The sequence below is a fragment of the Oryctolagus cuniculus genome, chromosome 10 (genome assembly GCF_051225735.1).
Source record: "Oryctolagus cuniculus isolate XC-2025 breed Fujian yellow rabbit chromosome 10, ASM5122573v1, whole genome shotgun sequence".
NCBI lineage: Eukaryota > Metazoa > Chordata > Mammalia > Lagomorpha > Leporidae > Oryctolagus > Oryctolagus cuniculus.
Window position 1 is genome coordinate 31,420,927 of NC_142876.1, and position 19,940 is coordinate 31,440,866.

At 44.4% G+C, this 19,940-nt stretch overlaps 1 protein-coding gene across 15 annotated transcripts in view; it reads right to left on the reverse strand.

Annotated features, from left to right (window-relative positions):
• Nucleotides 1-8,639: 8,639 nt before the first annotated feature.
• ARK2N (arkadia (RNF111) N-terminal like PKA signaling regulator 2N) overlaps nt 8,640-19,940 on the reverse strand; it is a 108,092-nt gene continuing 96,791 nt past the window's right edge. For all 15 annotated transcript variants that reach the window (XM_089305183.1, XM_070050258.2, XM_089305181.1 and 12 more), the window contains one exon: nt 8,640-12,671. In XM_089305183.1, coding sequence (XP_089161309.1) covers nt 12,482-12,671 — 190 coding nt within the window. In that variant the 3' untranslated portion in view covers nt 8,640-12,481. The remainder of the gene's footprint in view (nt 12,672-19,940) is intronic.

Sequence of the window (19,940 nt, forward strand, 5' to 3'; positions counted from 1 at the left end):
GTCAGGGCGCCAGGACACCCCAGGTTCACTTTTTTTGTCCCATCCCAAGCCCGGGGAATAAGGAATGGGGGCGGTGGCATGTCAGTGACAGGTCCCCCACGTTTTTATTTCTGCCTGCACGAATAGGTCTATTCCAGCTGTACATTTCAGCAGGCCAGACCACAGCCACTCATGAACATTTGTAAGCCAAAAATCCCATGTTTACATCCTTAAAATTCAGATTTCTATTTTCTTATCAAAATATCCACACATCTGCAACACTGAACCTCTTTTCTCTCCTGCTGGACTTCCCTCTGCAGCCAAGCCAACTTCCCATGTCATTTCTTTGTCCAGGGAGTTACTTCCGTTACCAGCCCTGCTTCTGTAGTCATTGAGTCTGCAAGATTTGTAAATGTTTGAAAGGCAGAGTGAGAGAGAAAGGAGAGGGAGAGATAGAGAATGAGATCTTCCATTGGCTAGTTCACTTCCCAAATGGCTGCAATGGCCAGGCCTGGGCCAGGCTGAAGCCAGGAACTCCATCCAGGTCTCCTATGTGGGTGGCAGGGGTCCAAGCTCTTGGACCATCTTCCACTGCCTTCCTAGGTGCATTTGCAGGAAGCTAGATTGGAAGTGGAGCAGCCAGTGCTTGAACTGGCACACTGACATAGGACCCAGGGTCACAAGTGGTGGCTTACCCCTACCCCAACGTTGGCCCTGAGCGTGCAGCTTCCCAACAGCTCTGAATCATCCTATTGACCTTATTTGATCCTATCGTCGCCCAGGGATGCAGGCGGGCCCACAAACCCCTCCCTTCACTGGCAAAGGCAATGTCCAAGTCCTGGCAGGTCCCAAGCTTCTTAGCAATGGAGTCACGACTCAGCCAGTGAGGGGACTCCGGATTTCTCATCACCTCATGCCAGTTCTCCCCCCTCCCCCCACTCTTTCCTGCTGCTTTAAGTACTTCATTTAGGTTTCAAAACATGTGCTACTTTCCCTATGTTGCTGTGAAATGTTAGCAGGCCTACACACAGGTGCTACCAGCAACCAAGCTTCTCTGCACAGCTAGCCAAACAAGGGCTGGCACGGATCCGGCAGGCCTGATGGCACAGGGCTGGTTCCCAACCATTCAAGGACAATCCCATGAGGTAGGTAGGTCCTATCAGCCCCACTTTACAAATGAGGCACCCAAAGCACACAGATGAGTGTGCTCATTCATCAGTGGTTAAATGGTGACAACCTCCAACTCGAGACACACACTGCCCCTGTCCTGAGCCGCCTGAGCCTCTTCCCCTCCCCAGCCTCTGGATCTGCCGCCTAGCGGTGACTGGCCTCATGACACTTGCCCACAGGACCCTGTGCCAGCTGTAGCCGCCATGTGAATTCTGACTGGTTGGTGATGAAAGGATTTGGGGTATTTTGCTGCAGGGTGAAAAGTTTGCATTTTTAATGGTATTTTTCAATGTACTAGCAAATGAACACACTTTGGCAAGAGTCCAAAGAGCTCATGAGCAGAACTGAGAGAACAATTTGAGGTGTGGGAGACTAAATGATGAAAGCACCCGATTCCACCTACAGCCAAGGTTCCAGCGTGTGTTCTGCTTCAGCACCGAGGGACACCGTGGACTTAGCAGCAGTGACAGTGACTCTCAGGGAGAGAGATCACTGCACCAGACTCAGGGGTTAGGGGCATGGATGAGAAAACTGCCCCACCCCCAACCCACTGCCCACAGGATGCTGGCTGTCAGGGCCCCCCCAATGGCTGCAAATCTTTCCCACGCCAGGAGCAGGGTCTGCATGAGCTCACGGGCTGTGGTCACGCTCCAGCCCTGAAAGGAACCCACTAGCACCCTCTGCGCCACCTCACACACAAGGCCTCCCTGGCATTTGCTGTGAGTTGGTGAGCGTTCGTGCTTGAGCAGGGAATAAAGGCTCCTTGCCAAATAAACTGCGCCTTTGAATGGTAGGTTATTTTTTTTTTTAAGATTTATTTTATTTATTTGAAAGACAGAGAGATAGAGAGGTCCTCCATCCACTGGTTCACTCCCCAGATGGCCGCAACAGCCAGAGCTGCACCGATCCGAAGCCAGGAGCCAGGAGCCTCGAGCCTCCTCCGGGTCTCCCACATGGGTGCAGGGGCCCAAAGACTTGGGGCATCCTCCACTGCTGTCCCAGGCCATAGCAGAGAGCCGGATCGGAAGAGGAGCAGCCGGGACTAGAACCAGCATCCATATGGGATGCCGACGCTTCAGGCCAGGGCTTTAATCCACCGTGCCACAGCGCCAACCCTTAGTGGTAGGTTTCAATGCTTCAGAATTCTCCACAAGATAAATTTTCTTTACAGAGGGAAGTTTTCCTGAAGTCCCACGTCAGCATCAATATAGTCTGCAGCTACAGAAGGCTGGTCACATTTGTCTTCAATTACAGCTGTCTTGGTCTCCTGGATCCCTGGTAGCTGGATGGCACCTTCCAACTACCCTTTCTGCCCCAACCTGTTACATTTTTTTCACCTATTTAAACTTTTTTAAGTGTGTGTGTGTTTTTTTTTTTTTTTAAGATTTCATTTATTTATTTGAAAGGCAGAGCAATAGAGAGGGAGGGAGAGGCAAAGAGATCTTTCATCCGCTGGTTTACTCCCCAAATGGTTGCAACAGCAGTGGCTTGGCCAGGCTGAAGCCAGGAGCCAGGAGTTTCCTCCAGGTCTCCCAGTGGGTGCAGGGGCCCGACCACTTGGGCCACCCTCCGCTGCTTTCCCAAGTGCATTAGCAGGGAGTTGAACTGGAAGTGGAGCAACCGGGACACGAACCAGCATCAGTGCTGCAGGCGGCAGCCACAGCCACGCCACAACACTGGCCCCAGTGTGGCAGCCTTTTCATGGCAAGGCAGTAACAGCTTAAAGCACTATGTAATTTTAGGATGCTTTCATCACCCCCAAGAGAAACACCTTACCCCCTAGCAATCTCTACCACCACCTCTCCCAGCCTCTGGAAACCACTCATCTACTTGTTTCTAAAGATGTGTCTACTCTGGACATTTCCTATAAATGGAAGAATCTGTGGTCTGTTGTGAGCACTTATCAGTACTCCTGCTGATGGCCAAGGATACTGTTACACAGCTCAAACCACATTTACCCATTCATCAGTGATGGCCATGTTGGCTGCTTCCTCTTTTTGGCTATTGTGAATAAATGTTATTTCTGTGGATGTTTTCATTTCTTTTGAGCGCATTTCTAGAACAGCTGAGTCATACTCTAACTCTTAGGGTTACCATTTGAAGAACAGTCCAGCTGTTTTCGGAAGTGGCCACACTATTTCATGCTCGTACCAGCAGCATGTGAGGCTTGAGTTCCCCACTCCACTTGCTCACCACCACTGGTTACCTGATGTTCTGATCCCAGCCACCCTACTGGATATTAAGTGACAGCTCATTGTGGTTCCGACTGGCCTCTCTCTGACCTGGAAGTACACAAACTTTCCATGTGCTTATTGACCAAGCAGACACTGCTTGGAGGACATGTCTATTCAGAGCCTTAGCCATTTTAAATTGGGTTGTCTATTTTATTGAGTTCTTTGGATATCCAAGACAATTTTTTTATCAGAGTTAAGATTCACAAACATTTTCTCCCATTCCGTGGCTTCTCCTTTCACTTTCTTGATCATTTCCTTTGAAGCACAAAATTTTTTTAATTAAATAAAATTTTATTTGAAAGGCAGAGTGACTGCAAGGGAAGACAAAGAGAAATCTTCCATCCACTGGTTCACTCCCCAAAACCCTTCAACTGCTGGGGCTGGGCCAGACCAAAACTAGGAGTCAGGAACTCCATCTGGGTCTCTCACGTGGGTGACCCATGATCTGCTATCTCCAGGCACACTGGCAGGAAGTTGGATTGGAAACAGATAAGCCAGGACTCAATGCCAATCACTCTGATATGGGATCTGGGCATCTCATGTGGCAGCTTAACCTGCTGTGCTACAACCACCACACCTAACTTTTAGTTTTGATGAAGTCCAACTTACCAAATTTATTTGTGACTCGTGCTTTTGGTGATGTAGCTAAAGAGTCGACGTCCTCTGAAAGCAACAGTTTGAGACTTGATTGCTGCTAACATACCAGCAAAGTCATGACAAGCTTTTATTATTTGTACTTGAAACAGAAAATAAGCCCTTTATGATATTAAATATATACCACAAAGGACAAAGAATAACACATCTGTAGGAAATTTTACCAGTGAAGTTGAAGGCTCCTCCAGACCTCCCCTTCCAGAGGTAACCATTACCCTGAATTTACTGTTTATTATCCTCATGTATTTATTATACTTACTACGTGTGTATGTGTCCCCTATCAATATGTAGTACCGTTTTGCCTTAGAACATTTCATACAAATGGCATCATGTAAGATGCATTCTGCAACCTTGCTCTTTCTTCATGCCATGCTGTTGCAATTTTTTTTCATGGTGATGTAACCAAGTGTATAAATATAGGTCTAGTTCTTTAATTTCCATGGTGGCTTAATGTTGCATAGATATATTTTGCATCTATCATCTTGATGGACCCATGCTGAAATAGCCCACAACTGGAAAAATGACGGCAAACATTTGAGCACGTACACTAGTTTCCCTAAAACATGACCTTCATCTTTTTTTAAAAACTACAATTCAAAGTAAAAAAACCAAAAAACGACACATTTTACATCTTAACCCTATCACATACATATTTTTGTATAGATGTATGTCAGTATCTAAGAAACATAAGTTTAACAACATTGTTCCCAATTATTTTCTGTTATTCTACTTCCTTTGAAAAACAGTAGTTGGTTATAGATGGGCACCAAACTGACTCCATGACTTCCCTGTATGAGCTGCAAGCACAGTGTTAACTGCTTGGAGTATCAGCATAAGCGGAGAATTGCTGGGTCGTGGGCTGTACACATATTCAATTTTACTAGTCACTTCCAGTGTTTTACAAAATAGTTTTAGCAACGTATACTCCCGTAAGCAGACAGACAATCCACCATTGTTCTCTCTGTTGGGTTTAAACATATTCCTACCTGCTTTGGCCTCCAAGAAATGGCATTTCCTTAGGTACTAGTAAGCCCAAGCACCTTTTTCTGTGTTTACTGGCCATTCCTATTTTTCTGTTCCATACACCATGACATAGGAAATCCATGGAAAAAGTCTGCAGTCATCCCAGAGCCTGGGCTGGGGTGCACACTCAGAAGTGTGGTTCTGATCTAGAGTAGGTTTTAACCTGTGGCCACTTGCCCCAGAGAAAAGGGAATCAAACCAACATTACCTTCTCAGGTAGACTATGAATTCTTCTCAAGCCAGAACAAAGTGGAATAGCAGCAAAAAGGAAAATAGGGCAGGGAAATGAGGTTCTGGTTTTAAGTAAAAAAGTCCTAATTTGAATCAGAAAAAAGAAAAATCTGCTCTTGCAAAGTCTAGCTATGTAAATCTGGGTACACAGATATGCTGTTCTCAGTTTTTCAATCTGTAAAATTAGGATAACAATCTGTACCACCTCTTAACTCCATTTGCAAATAAACAGTTGCTTAAAACTTTGAAAACAAAGAGTTTGTAGAAGTTCAAGGTTGTGTGGGTGTTAGTCGTCCAAGGCCCTCTAAAAGCTTAAGTGGGAAGGTAGAGCTATTGTCCTTTGAATAGCTTTTGGGGGTGAGCAGCTCTCTGGAGTTCCTGCCTGAAAAGTCTGATGATGGCTCTACAGAACAAAGTGCCCCTAAAATAACACGGCCCAGCCTGTCAGTCTAAGGAAAGAAACCTAAGACACTCTTCATTTTCCAGGTACAGAAACCAAATCCTTCAGCAGCCACATGGCCTTCCCAGGGTCTCCTATTCCTTGGGTCAGGCTTTATTTATTTATTAAATGTATATTTCATTTGAAAGGCAGAGTAACAGAAAGTGGGGGGCAGGGGAGACAGAGAGAGAAACCTATCCTGTTGGCTCATTCCCCAGATGGTACTCCATCCTGGTCTCCCACATGGTGGCAGTGGCCCAAGTACTTGGGCCATCTTCTGCTGCCTTCTTAGGCCCATCAGGGACCTGCACCCAAAGCAGAGTGTCAAACCAGCAGCTCTTGTGCAATGCTTGCATCACAGGCAGGGGGAGGGGCGTCCCTAACCTGCTGTGCTTCGATGGGCTCAGGCCTTTTATACCTCACCCCTTTGAACCTCTGGTCCGACCCCCTCATGCTGCAGAATCCAAGATCCCTTAGCCTGCCTTGCTTTAGCATCAGCTGCAGGAGTGAGGCTCAGCAGTCCACATCACTCCACCTTCCCACACTCGGGATGCAGCAATCAGGGAAAGAAAACGCATCCGACTCCTCTCAGGTGTCAACGACCACAGCACAAAGGAAGTTGGTAGCAAATAGCTTCCTTCCCTAAAGAGTGGGAAGGTATGCAAATCTAATATCCGCCCAGGGGAGGTTCCCAACCAGCTGGCCAGGATCTGCTGCTGCTGCCACACCTCCCTTCTGAGACTGGATCACTCTGCCAGCACTCACTCCTACGTTTACACCTCCACCCTTCCAAATGGGATGTCAAGGCTGCGATTCTCACCATACAAAAGGATTCCTGCCTAAGCCATCAGCACCTGGAAGGCATGCCACCCACAGAGCAGTACAATGGCAGCCCTGAACTGAACTAACAGACAGCACCACCTCTGGGCAAGTGGGTGCTCTTTCTGTACCTCTGTGATTCTCCCCATCACCACCTGCACCTTTTTCTAAGCTCACTGCTCCTTTCCCAACTTTCTACTGCCTTCTTTCGCCCCAAGCAGAGTCTGCTAGCCAGAGTTCCACTGCAGCCTAAGAGCGTCGCTAATCTGGACATGGGTGCCTTTGAACACGGAGTCAGGAAAATACAGACAACGATACCGACCAATGACCTAGAAGAATCATTCCTCACAGAGCGGTAACATGGTTAAAACAAAGCCTAGAAGCAATCCACTTCACTTTGGTTGTAACAGTGGAGTTGGGGAGGTATGTATATATTTGGTAAGGATTTATTTGCAATTTTTCTGTTTGGCCTAAAGTTATAAATAGCAGGCATGTGCTGTGAAAAACAAACCAATAAGGAAGGGAAGGCCAAAAGCTAGCAACAAATAGAAGACAGAAGCAGCCCAAAAAAGTACCAGCCACGCGTTATGTTACTTACTTGTGCCTATTTTTTCAGAAGTAGCATCCAAGGGCTAGAGTTCAAAAACAAAGTCCTATGTAAACAATTTTCTTCTGGAGGCAAAGAATCTCTCATAGGCACTAATAGATCTCAGTCTCAGATACAAGGGAGTGCAAAACAAGACTTTACAAAATTGAAAACATTTCCTACTTTTTTAAAAAATATATTTATTTTATTTGAAAGACAGAGTTACAGAGAGAAGTAGACAGAGAGGTCCTCCATCCGCTGGTTCACTCCCCAGATGGCCGCAATGGCCAGAGCTGTGCCGATCTGAAGCCAGGAGCCAGGAGCTTCCTCTGGGTCTCCCATGTGGGTGCCAGGGCCCCAAGGACTTGGGCCATCTTCCACTGCTTTCCCAGGCCACAGCAGAGAGCTGGAGCAGAAGAGGAGCATCTGGGACCTGAACCGGCGCCTATATGGGATGCCGGCACTTCAGGTCAGGGCTTTAACCCACTGCACCACAGCGCCGGCCCGAACATTTCCTACTTTAATTAAAGTATATCTCCTAATTGCTGAAAGATCTCTTTCCAGTGCAAGCAAAACTAAATGGAAAATTGAGAGATCCAGGAGCTAGATATTTTAATAAAGGTAAGACTCACTCTCCCTGGTGCCTCATTCCCCTTTATGTGAGGCTACAGAAATCATGAGATGATGATATGGTAGTTCCCATCACTTTGATAACCAAATAAAGGAAACTGAGCATAGAACCAAACCCAAACCATGGGAGAAGCTTTGGAGGCTCTTCATTTACTTGCCTAGACTTCATTCAGAATACAACCACGTGCAAAGTGTGTGCGTCTTACCCTGATGTGCAAGGCTTCAGGAAGTGCCAAGTTTTGTTCCTAAGAGCAAAGGGGCCCAGTACTACAAAGCCTTTGGCCTCTTTGAACTTCTCTGGTCCTAGCTAAGGGGTGGAGGTGGGGATGCCACAAGAATACTAATGCAAAACTACCTTATTCAGGATTTATCTATTCATTTATTCAAAAAGGAGAAAGAGGGAGAGAGAGAAATGTGCAAGCAAGCTCAATCTTCCATTTGCTGGTTTTCTTCCCAAATGCCCGAAGCAGCCAAGACTGGGCTAAGCTGAAGCCAGGAGCCGGAATTCCATCTGGGTCTCCCAAGTGGGTGGCAGGGATGCTGCAAACAATTGGGCCATCATCCCCTCCTTTCCCAGGCACAGAAGCAGGAAGTTGGACTGGTAGTGGAGCAGCCAGGAATCGAACTGGCACTCCATTATGGTATGTCAGTGTTGCAGTGGTAGCTGCTGGGCCACAATGTCCATCCTGAAAAACCATCTTTATCTAGATCCAACACACCTTGCAAGTAGGACACAGCTACTGCTTGGAAAAATCAGGCACCCTGTAACAAAACATAATCTACTTTCACATCCAAAAGGTAACTAGGGAGCTGCTCCAGGCACCACCTAATTCACTGAAGCAGAAAGGAAAAAAAAAGTCCTCAGAAAATAGCATTGTTTAAATACACTCTATTTTATTTTGTCTTAAAATAGTTTAACCTTTATGCTACAGACTTATTTCAAAAAACAGAAAATCTTATCTTGCACCAAAAAAAATATATATAACACTCTGTTTTATTATTTTTTTCTCCAAAGACCATTAAATACTAAATGGAAACAAAAACTAAATAATGAATGTAAAGAACCAAATTTCATTTTAAAAACTAGAGTTGCACATTTGAAAACATTAATTCTAAGCAATGATTTGTCGTCACTGCATCAAGTCCACACTCACACTCCAGCAACAGCAGATCTGTTACGCGCCAAGTGCATTGGTTCCTAGCCATACAATGGCTAACAGTTCGTTTTCACGGTAAGAAGAGCAAAGGGCTTCAAAGACCTCTGTACTCTTTTAAAAACAAAACAACAACAAAAATATTTCCTAGTTATCCAGTGATTTTTTTTTTAAGATCACTACCCTTTAAAATTTGTTAAAAGAATAAGAAGTAAGTAGTGTTTTAAATAAAATGAAAAATAAAAGTACAACAGCATTGGACTAAAATACGTGATTATTTTAAACAAACAGTGCACAATCTGAGGAAGTTTGGTTAGGGTGCAATCATTTTTATATATACATGGAAGTCACATCATACACATTGGAGAACAGGGATCAGGGGCTCTTTTCCTTTAAAAAAAAAAAAAAAGTTTGAAACAAAGAAGACGAAATTGTGTCCCTAGCTTTTTCAAAGCTCTGTGACACGTGTATAAAAAGCAGGCAACACATTCATCTTTAAGTTACCAATGGTTCTAGTCTGCTAAAAGTAAAGATGAACAAAGGACTAAATTAGCAAATCAGACAGTTCATGTTCACAATCAGTAACAGCAAAAGCAGAGTTCATATTTTAAAGAAGTACGGAGCCCATTCGGTCTGGCTCCTAAAACGACCGTCACTGGACAGCAGAGATTGTAAGTTACATGGCAGTCATGATGGTGCAGTAGCAAGCTTCTGCTCTGCTTCTTCAAATTGGAAGGGAGGGGAATTTAACCAGTGGCATACACCAATCCCATGTGTCCCATTTTAGAAGAGCTACTACTTTGAACATACAGTGTCCTGTGAAGCTTAAAGAACTACTTACGCTATCAAATGCAAGCTCTGGTTAAAAGACATCCCTTTAAAAGAAATTTCAAATGTCACAGAAGTTGTATATCACAGAGTTTTATCAAAACCTTGCCTGAAACCACATCCCCACTCCTCTTGATGGAAAAATGAAAAAAGAGGTGAAACAGGGTCTCTCTACCATCAGCTATTATGTGGGAAAGTGCCAACCACCTACCATCCCTCCCCCTGCCCTGTTTGCATCTCAATGTCTACATCTCTGTTCCAGTGCATCACACAGAGAAGTCAGGGAACGCCTTAAGGAACAAGTTAGGAAAAGTGCAAGCTGATGGTAAAGCAAAAGGCCAAAAAACAGAGCTTGACTGCCAGTCCACCCTCTGTTCCCAACTCAGTGTGCACACAACACGCCCCAAAGGCCTCTCTGTAGAAGGCGCCACTCGGGGATTATGGAGACTATGCCACAGGATCACCTGCTATGTGGAATCAGACGAACACACTGTTGACACAGGAATAAGTAATGCAAACACAGTCTTCAAAAATGGGGCTCTGCTCTAACACAGGCAGGGGAAAAAAAAAAAAAACAAAACAAGATGCAAATACTTCAAGTCATATAATCCACTCTATTCTCTTCCCAATCATTTTCCTGGAAAACACAGACCAGAAATTATACATTTCTGCTTGTCCAATATTTTAATTCAAGTCAAAAATAATGTGTAACAGTAACACTCAATAAATTAGTCCTAAAGTAAAATGTGAAGGTTCGAGGATTCACCAGTAGTGAGTCTTCAGAAGGTCCTACTTCGCACTGGCTTCTGGGTCTTTGGTTTTTGTCTAGAATTGTGGCCATGTGAGGTGCTAAAAGCAGGGGTTCATGATCTTAAAAGCCTGCTCTATCAAAGGTAGACTAGAAGGAAAATGAAAAGCTGAAGAACAGAGGCCAGATCAAATGAGATGCCATCGAGAAGATCAAGGAAAACACGCTCAAATACGTTCCCAAGGAGGAGGAGGAGGAGGAGGAGGTACACAGAAGAACTGAAGGAGCAAGATGAAGGGTAAAGGAACAAACTTGCCTTCACATAAAACACAAGAAAAGGCCAGGCAGGTGGAGCCAGGCAACATCGGATGCCCGTGCACGTGGGCTGTGTCTCCCTCATCCCAGCGCCTCCACAGCACCCACCACCCCTGCACAGTGCCCAGTGCGGAGTAGCCACTTGGTAAATGTGTGTTGGCCGAATGGAAACTGAAATGGTTCTCACGTTCTTCTGATATGGAAGAGCCACCGAGGCATTTAGGAAGAGAGGTAAAGGACTATAGCAACACTGGAGACGGAAACAAAAAACAATGAAAGCAAACAAAAACCATGAAAAATAAAAGGTGAGGTCTTCTGTGCCAGTATACTCCCCTCTGCCTGGGCACAATACATAGTGTTCTAACTCTAGGTATTGCTTTCCAAAGAATTCACTAATAACTACAAGATACTAGAGGGAAAAGTTAGAAACTAATGCCACAAAACTCCAATGCTAGCATTTCCTGAATTCCCTGAAGCTGCTTCTACCCTCTGCTATTCCTTTCAGATACTGTAGACTTACAGTGCTATTCGTGTTCTCACAGCATATATCTGTTTGTTTTTTTTTGTTTTTGTTTTTTTTTTTTTAAATCATGGTATGCTTTCTTAGAAGGCAGAGCGGGGAAAACATCCCAATATAGCATCAGGTCTAGTTCAGCTCAGGTGTTAAAGTCATTACACCTTTTATGGAGAGCAGCTATGAAAGGTGGCACTCTCCTCTCGGATGTGCAACAGCTGTCGCCTTAGAAGCCACACAACTTTTACGTTCTCCCTAAGGGCTTCTAATAGGTTTCAGTGTTCTCCCATTATTTCACCAAACCATGAAAAACAGTTGAGGGAGACAGATGCTCCCACTGATTCCTCAGTATTCTCCTCCTTCGATGCCCAGACATCCTCTGGGTGGGGATCTACCTGAAATGTCCCTGATCCAAAGGAGACATTTTCCACAGAGTCATAAATTATTGCAACAAGGAGACCAGCTAGGGTTCCTTGGTAATACTTAGAAACACAAAGGGGCAAGTCAATTCTTTGTGTTGTGCGAAGTCCATCGGGAACAAAGTCAGGAAAGAAGGTCGAAGGCTTGAGCCAAAAAAAAAAAAAAAAAAAAAAAAAAAACCAACAAAAACAAAAAAACACTTGTAATACTTCTGTCTTCTATTTTGAAGGACAGGTTTTTAAGTGCACATGCCCTACTAGATGCCAATAAGGACCTGACTGATATGTGTGTGAATGCCCTAAGGTGAGGGTGCCAGTGGGGGCAGGGCAGATAGTGGTCAAGTCTAGATATTAATTTTATTATACAGAAAAATAAATACAAGATTCAAAAACTGAAATCCACGTTATCTGGCAATTAAATATTATTCTAGAAGGAAGGCAGAGTTTCCTAAGATTAAAAGTCACCAAGTAAAATGAAGTCATCTAATAAAATTCATTATTCTCATAGGCCTATTGAGGGAAAGAAGAAAAGAAATCCTTTTCTCTGTGATAAGTTATTTTCCTAAGTGACTTCTTTTAATTAGAAAATGGGGGAGAGGAGATTTTCCATGAGTTTCAATTCTACAAATGCCACAAACAGCTTCTGAAGCTGAAGCTATGACAATGAACTTCCGTGTCACAGAGAGGAGGAGGAGGAAGTGGCAGGGAACAGTGCAGAGGAAACACAGTGACAACGTATTACAGTAGGTATTTACGTCTACTATCCTCATCCAAGGTAAGGTCGACCACTTCTGCTGGGGAAGCCCAAGTCTGCTGAGGAGTCACGGCAGTCCATGGCTGTGTTTGCCGGCTGCTCACGTACTGCGTGCCCGAGCCGTGCTTCCACGAAGAAACACTCTGAATCACACCTCCTCGAGGATGGACACACCTACACGGGAGAGGAAGAGCAAAAGCATGCGTAATCCCACCACAGGAGACACAGAGGACAATATGACTGCAGTTCTGCTGATCGATGCTTTTACTAAAATAAGCCTTTTACGCAAGTTCAGGAAACCTACAATCAATAACCTTTCTTCCCCCCCTCGCACCACACCCGTCTCTCCCCCACTCCCCATCCCTCCCATGTCTCCATCCTTCAGTTTAAGGCCAAATGTCTTGTCTCAGAAACTCCCAGGTTGTGTCCAGCTCAATCACTGGCCACCGGCAAGACGGTATTTTGCTGCATGTGTTTAAACCTCTGGCACCTTTGTGACAGGGCAACATTTAAGTGCAGGACAAAATTAAGATGCCAAACAAGACAAACAGGAGAATGGGTGAAATAACTTTTGCTTGCTAATAATAACTTCAAAGAGAATGAGAGTAATTACACTGTACAGAGCAGATGTCTGCAAATACTAGGTCATACGGAACCAACCAGTTTCAATCATCTTGAAGTCACAACCGAAGTGCCTGGGTCCTTTACCAGAACTGCTTATTCTCTGGTTCAGTAGAAGTAACAAGGCTGAAGCACCCCGTTTAGATCCTCTAAAAAGACCCCATCAGAAGGGCAAACCACTCCTAGAGATCACCAGGAGAAGAGTGTGCCTGAAACACCTTGAATTCCACATGCCAAGCAAATGACACAACTGAGTCCCCAGGATGAAGCACTAAGATAAGGATTAACTCAAAAAAAAAAAAAGAAAAAGAAAAAAAAAGAAAAAAAAAGAAAAGAAAAAGAAAAAAGAAAAGAAAGAAAGAAGCAGGCAGCTCAAGCTGCCATTGCTATAAGTGTCCTCACATCTAAATGACTGCCCAGTCCCCAGGCAGGCATGTGAGAAGTAACCAGGGGTCTGAGGCAGGTCATGTGAACTTTCACAGTGGCTCCCAAGCAGCTGTTCTGACAAGCTGTACCCAATAAGCGACACACCATGGTCACTTGAAAACCCAGTTTGACTTAATACTACTTGCACCATGAGGTTCAAAAGAATATTAGGGTGACAATTCAGTTGCAAAACTGGCGCAGGGCCCAGGCTCCTAGAAAGATGCTTTGCTCTGACAAAGGGTAGCCTGGAACTACTGCCTTCCTAAGAAGGGTGTCAAGGGACCAATGTCTGACTCAGAGGTTAAGATGAACGAGTTCCATGTCTAAGGATCTGGGTTTGACACTTGACTCCCCGCTTTGTCCTAATGCAGATCTTAGGTGGTGGTGACAGCTCAAGTGACTGGGTTCCTGTCACCCCCTGAGATCTAGACTGATTTCCAGGCTCTGGGCCTCAGCCCAGGCCCAGGAAGGGGGGGACGGGGGGAGAGGAAGGTGCAAAAGCACAGACCCCTTGGGGCCAGAAGGCCAACTAGATACAGCGCCAGAATGGGCTAAGCAATTACTAACTTGAAGGCTACTATATTTGCAAAGATCAGCTAATAAAAAGCATTAAGATAACAGAAAGCCCAATGTCTCATCAAAATCTGTCCAATTCATTAAGTGAACTCAAGATTAAGTGACCAGATAGTCACAGGAAAATGGCAGCCAAGAGTCCATTCAATATTTATTGAAATGGTTTTGATGAGTGCCAGCCAACAGACTACCAAGCTTATGCAGCACTTTCAAATATATTACCTTAACAATTCCGACAGATCTATGAAGCAGACACGAAGTTATTGCCCATTCCCAATACATGGGTAAACTGGGGCTTCGACAGGTTCTGATTTGCCTGAAGTCACTGCTTAAAAGTGGTAAAAGTCAAAGAGGAGCTTCAAGGCAGGCCTGACCTCAGGACCAACGCTTTCCACATCACTCTGCCACCTCACAGATGTGTGTAGTAAATCAGGCAAAAACAGCAGAGGATAAGGACAGGATCAGACTAACAATGTAAAAGTTGGGGCTGGCATTGAGGCATAACCCGTTAGGCTACCACCTACCTCGCCAGCATCCTATATGGGCAATGATTTGAGTCCTGGTTGCTTCACTTCTGATCCAGCTTCCTGCTAATGTGCCTGGGAAAGCAGTGGAAAGTGGCCTGAGTCTTGGGCCCCTGTACCCATGTCAAAGATCTGGATGGGGCTTCTGGCTTGGGCCTGATCCAGCTTCAGCCATTGCAGCCATCTGGGGAGTGAACCAGTGAATGGAAGTTTTCTCTTTCTCTCTTTAACTCTGCCTTTCAAATAAATAAAATAAATCTTAAAAAAAAAAATAATAAATAAAGTTCTTTAATAGGTCCAAAGCTCTTCTGTACAAGGACTACCTCAAGTCAAACTGGCTAGAAACTTGGTAAGGATTCAGCCAATGCAGTCTTTGGCAGAATTCCTAGAAATAGCTCTGACATAAAAGAAGCATACAGCCCCAGCTGTTACCCTGTATGGCTCCCTAAGTAATCACACTTTGTAACATCAGGCAATGGCTTTAAAGGGATCTAATCTAATCTGTTCATTTTATGGAAGAGAAAACAAGGCCAAAAGACAACTAGCAGCGCCTTAAGCAAGTTATGCATAGAACGGAGCAAAAGCAGGGTCTGCTTTCCACTAAATAACTAGGCCTTCCTCTGGCTACACCTGGAGTACCAGACCAAGCCTGACTGGGAGAAGCACTGCCTGGGCCCCAGGAGCATTTGATAAGAGCAAACCAGACTGCAGACAGTATCTGATGTATAAAGAAAACAAGGAGAGTGAGAAGCTTTAAGACCCAACTTACTGCTAAAGAACAGCAGAAGGAGGAAGAAAAATAAGGAGATGAGGTACTTTTTAAACTATCTAAGAATAGAAACTTCTGTAGTTAATGGTTCCAGAAACCGACTCAGGCTTCTTTAAAAAAAAAAAAAAAAAAAAAGGCATTTATTAGGACACTGGAACACCTCAAAGAACCTGAGGTTGGTGGGACAAGTTCCAACCCTCTCAGTCTCTTCCTTCACACTTTCCTTCCTCTGGAGAATGATCCCATCTTTGGTCAAAAGCTTTCCTGGCTATGATTAGTTGTAGCTGGAAGAGTGGCTCCCAAAGAAGAGAATCACTATATGCTGAGCAGCCACCACAGAAGGCACTACTCCACCTTGCACAGGAGCACAAATAGGTGTCTGCAAAGCAAGTTCAGGGTAATCATTGCTACACAACAATCACAGTCACTACAAAATGGAATAAACTGCCTTTTAAACACTGAAGCAGGGGCCAGCGCTGTGGCGCAGCGGGTTAACGCCCTGGCCTGAAGTGCCAGCATCCCATATGGCGCTGGTTCTAGTCCTGGCTGCTTCTCTACTGATCCCACTCTCTGCTATGGCCTGAGAAAGCAGTGGAAGATGGCCCAAGTCCTTGGGCCCCTGCACCCACGTGGGAGAGCCAGAAGAAGCTCCTGGCTCCTGGTTTCGGATCGGCGCAGCTCTGGCCACTGTGGCCAACTAAGGAGTGAACCATCGGATGGAGGACCTCTCTCCCACTCTCTCTGCCACTCCTCTGTGTAACTCTGACTTTCAAATAAATAAATTAATTAAAAAAGAAAGAAATGCATTTTCAAAAAAAGAAAAAGAAAGAAACAAAAACAGGGGCCAGTGCTGTGGTATAGCAGGTAAAGCCGCCACCTGCAGCACCAGCATCCCATATGGGCGCCAGTTCAAGTCCCGGCTGCTCCACTTCTGATTCAGCTCTCTGCTATAGCCAGGAAAAGGGGTAGAAGATGGCTCAAGTGCTTGGACCCCTGCCCCCACATGAGAGACATGGAAGAAGCTCCTGGCTCCTGGCTTCAGATCGGTGCAGCTCCGGCCACTGCAACCAACTAGGTACTGAACCAGCAGATGGAGACCCCCTCCCTCCCTCCCTCCCTCCCTCTCTCTCTCTCTCTTTCTCTCTCTCTCTACCTTTCTGCCTCTCCTTCTCTGTGTAACTCTTTCAAATAAGTAAAATAAATCTTTAAAAAAACAAAAATCAGAGCAGGTGCTGATGGCCAGTGTTTGATATAGTTAGCTTACCATTCTAAGAAACAAATCAAATATTGATCATTTTTGTTCTCATTTACAGAGTCAGAAGGTCACCTCTTAGATACTATTCCTACTTATTTTCCTAAACTGAAAATGAACCAAATCTTTGGGATTTTAGGGAAATGACTGTTTGCCTCCCTATTTTTTCAGGGATAATGCTAGCAACTGGTTCCATGAAGCAATCAGTTTTAAATGCAAAAGCTTCCTGCACCAATTTTTTTGCTGCCAGATGAATCAACATTAACACCCATGGCCCAGGACTAATAAGCTAAAATGAGGTAAGGGTCTTATTATTCCTAAAAGCCTCAGTTCTGTGACGGAACTATCTGGGCTTTACACACTCACCTTCCTGGGGAAGTCGCCGGTAAGGCGGGTAGAAGAGAAGGGAAAGGGATCTGGGACAGAGAAAAGCATGGCATGAGGGTCACAGCTGTAGCCAAAACTTCTGGCAAAATTAAGTGGGTACAGAAGAACTACAGAGGCTGGCAAAGTCTGCATTTCACTAGCAATGAAGACCAGGTAAAACTAGACGGTCCAAAAATTGACATCTGGAAATGGTAGCATTAGGCAGTGTGAGGAGTTCATCACAGCAATATAAGGCAGCCATAGACATGTGTTCAGCCGTTAGTGTAGAGAGCGTGCTTCCCAGTCTAAGACCAGAGGAAACCCAGAAGCTAAGAAAGCACATTAAAAGAAGAAAAGATAGTAACAAGCAAGCAAAGAAAAACAACTGTTTTCAAACAGGAGGAGAAAGTCTCTTCCCCTACCTGCTTCCCAGCTTTTAAACACCAATGTTTGCAAGACTATCTGGCTACTTCTACAGACACCTCTGGGGGGAAAACTCAGAAAGAGCACAGTCAGTGAAACTCTACACAGTCCTAGACCCAAAGTTCAATTGAAGAGATACAGCTAAAAACACTCCAACAGATCTGCAAGCTCCACATCCCATTTTACAATGAAAAGATCTAACCAAGATTTCTACTTTTCTATAAGCTTGTTGAGGTAACCTTGTGTTAACCATGAAGTTTCAAAACTGATTAGTCACCTATAAGAAGTGATTTCTCCAGGATTCAAACCAATGGAACAAAGTAAAATACAGCTTTTACACTTCAAAGCCTTTAAGGAAAAGTTCTCAAAAGGAATGTTATAGCCTGTTATTTAAAATACAGCCTAAGTCAAACCTTTTTTTGTTTTGTTTTGTTTTGTTTTAATTTGAGAGGCAGAGTTATAGAGAGAGGGAGAGACAGATAGGTCCTCCACCCACTGGCCTACTCCCCAAATGGGAGTAAGGGCCAGAGCTGAGCTGTATAAAGCCAGAAGCCAGGAGCCTCCTCCTCCAGGCCTCCCATGTGGGCACAGGGGCCCAAGCACCCAGGCCATCCTCCACTGCTCTCCCAGGCCACAGCAGAGAGCTGGATTGGAAGAGCAGCAGTCAGGAATGAACCAGTGCCCATATGGGATGCCAAGGCTGCAGGCAGAGGCCCAGCCCAGCATGCCACAACACTAGCCACGGAGCAAAACAAAAGTTCATAAGGTAAATGGCAATCTGGATAAATGGCCTAACCAGTTCAAAGGGTGTACTGAAGATTCTGTGTGTTGGCAGACAGGAGCTGAATTTAAATTTCCCAAGTTTTCATAGAAATATAATGATAATTTTAACTGCATGTATCAAAACACTGATAAACAAGGAAGCTACAAATTTCAAGATGGAAAAAAAGCTGGTCAAAGAGGTTAAAAAGAAGAGTGGCTCATGTTGTAACACTTCTACATAAGGAAGCAATAAGCAAACGAGACACAATATAAGTTAATTGGACAACTGATCTGTCTTAGCATAGTGAAGATTAGATAAACAACACTGGTTACTACCTTCTCTTTCCTATTTGAGCAGGAACAGGTGAGTACAAAGAATCAAAATTTTAAATGTAACCCAAAAAGCAGCTGATGAATGGATAACCTGCTCCTGGCACCAGTGAAAATACTTAACCTGCATCAATCTGTCTATATGAGAGGTATTTTAATAGCAGGGAGCCTGAAAAAAATACAATATTCTAGAAAGATCCTGAAACAGAGTTTAAAATAATATCTTCAATTTTGTAAGGAATGATTCTGAAATAAACTAATGCAAACACATGCTTAAGTGAAGGAAGAAATCCGTAGCTCTATCTTCCTCATCTGATGGAGAGGTCAGCTTGACGAGAATAAATGAAAAAAATGGAAAAGAATTAAACAAAGGAGATGAAAGAAAGATCAAAGAATGAAAATTCTTTCCCATCAAAATAGTGGGAAAGAGGAAGCACCTATGCAGGCATACTCAGGACTTACATATAGAGCAGGATGAAGTGCTAGGGCAAGGCTAGCAGCAATAAACACCAGACTGACCACTCTGGCAGAGATGGTATGCTAAACTGTAAGTTAATTCTACATCCTTAAAGTTCCCACTATTTTTTTTTAAAATGCTCTCAAAGGATAGTCAGATCATATTTACGTGCACCTGAATTCACCCTCACACTACACTCCTACGTCTGCCTTTTATAGAAGCAACACAAGAAATGCTAGTGACTATTTTACCCAGCTAACTGATGAGTAAAAGCAAGGTACTATGTCACATACTTAGTTATCGGAAAACACAAGAAATGCTAGTAACTTTTATTACCCAGCTAACCAATGAGTAAGAAAGAACAAGGTACTGTGTCACATACTTAGCTATCAGAAAAGTCACAATTTAACCCTTACACCACAAGAGAAAAGTTGTTTGTTAAACAGAACACACACATTCGGGGGTGGGGGGAGCATTTGGTCTAGTGATTAAGATGCCCACATCTCAAGACCCGAAAGAAGCTCCTGGCTTCGGATCAGTGCAGCTCCGGCTGTTGCAGCCAATTGAGAAGTGAACAGCAGATGGAAGACCTCTCTCTCTCCTTCTGTAACTCTTTCAAATAAATAAATAAATCTTTAAATAAATAAATAAATAAATAAAAGATGCCCACATCTCCTATCAGAGTACCTGAGTTCAATACCAGACTCCAGCTTCTAACTCCAGTTTCCTGCTAATGCAGACTCTGGAGCATCAAGTGATGGTTCAAGTTGTTGTGTCCCTGCCACCCTAGTTGGAGACCTGGACTGAGTTTCCAGCTCCTGGTCAGCCCCAATCTCAGCCCTTGTAGGCACATGGGGAGTGAACCAGCAGATGGAAGCACATGCATGTGGGGTCACAGTCTCTTACCTTGCACTCTACATAAAAACAGCCAGCAGACTGT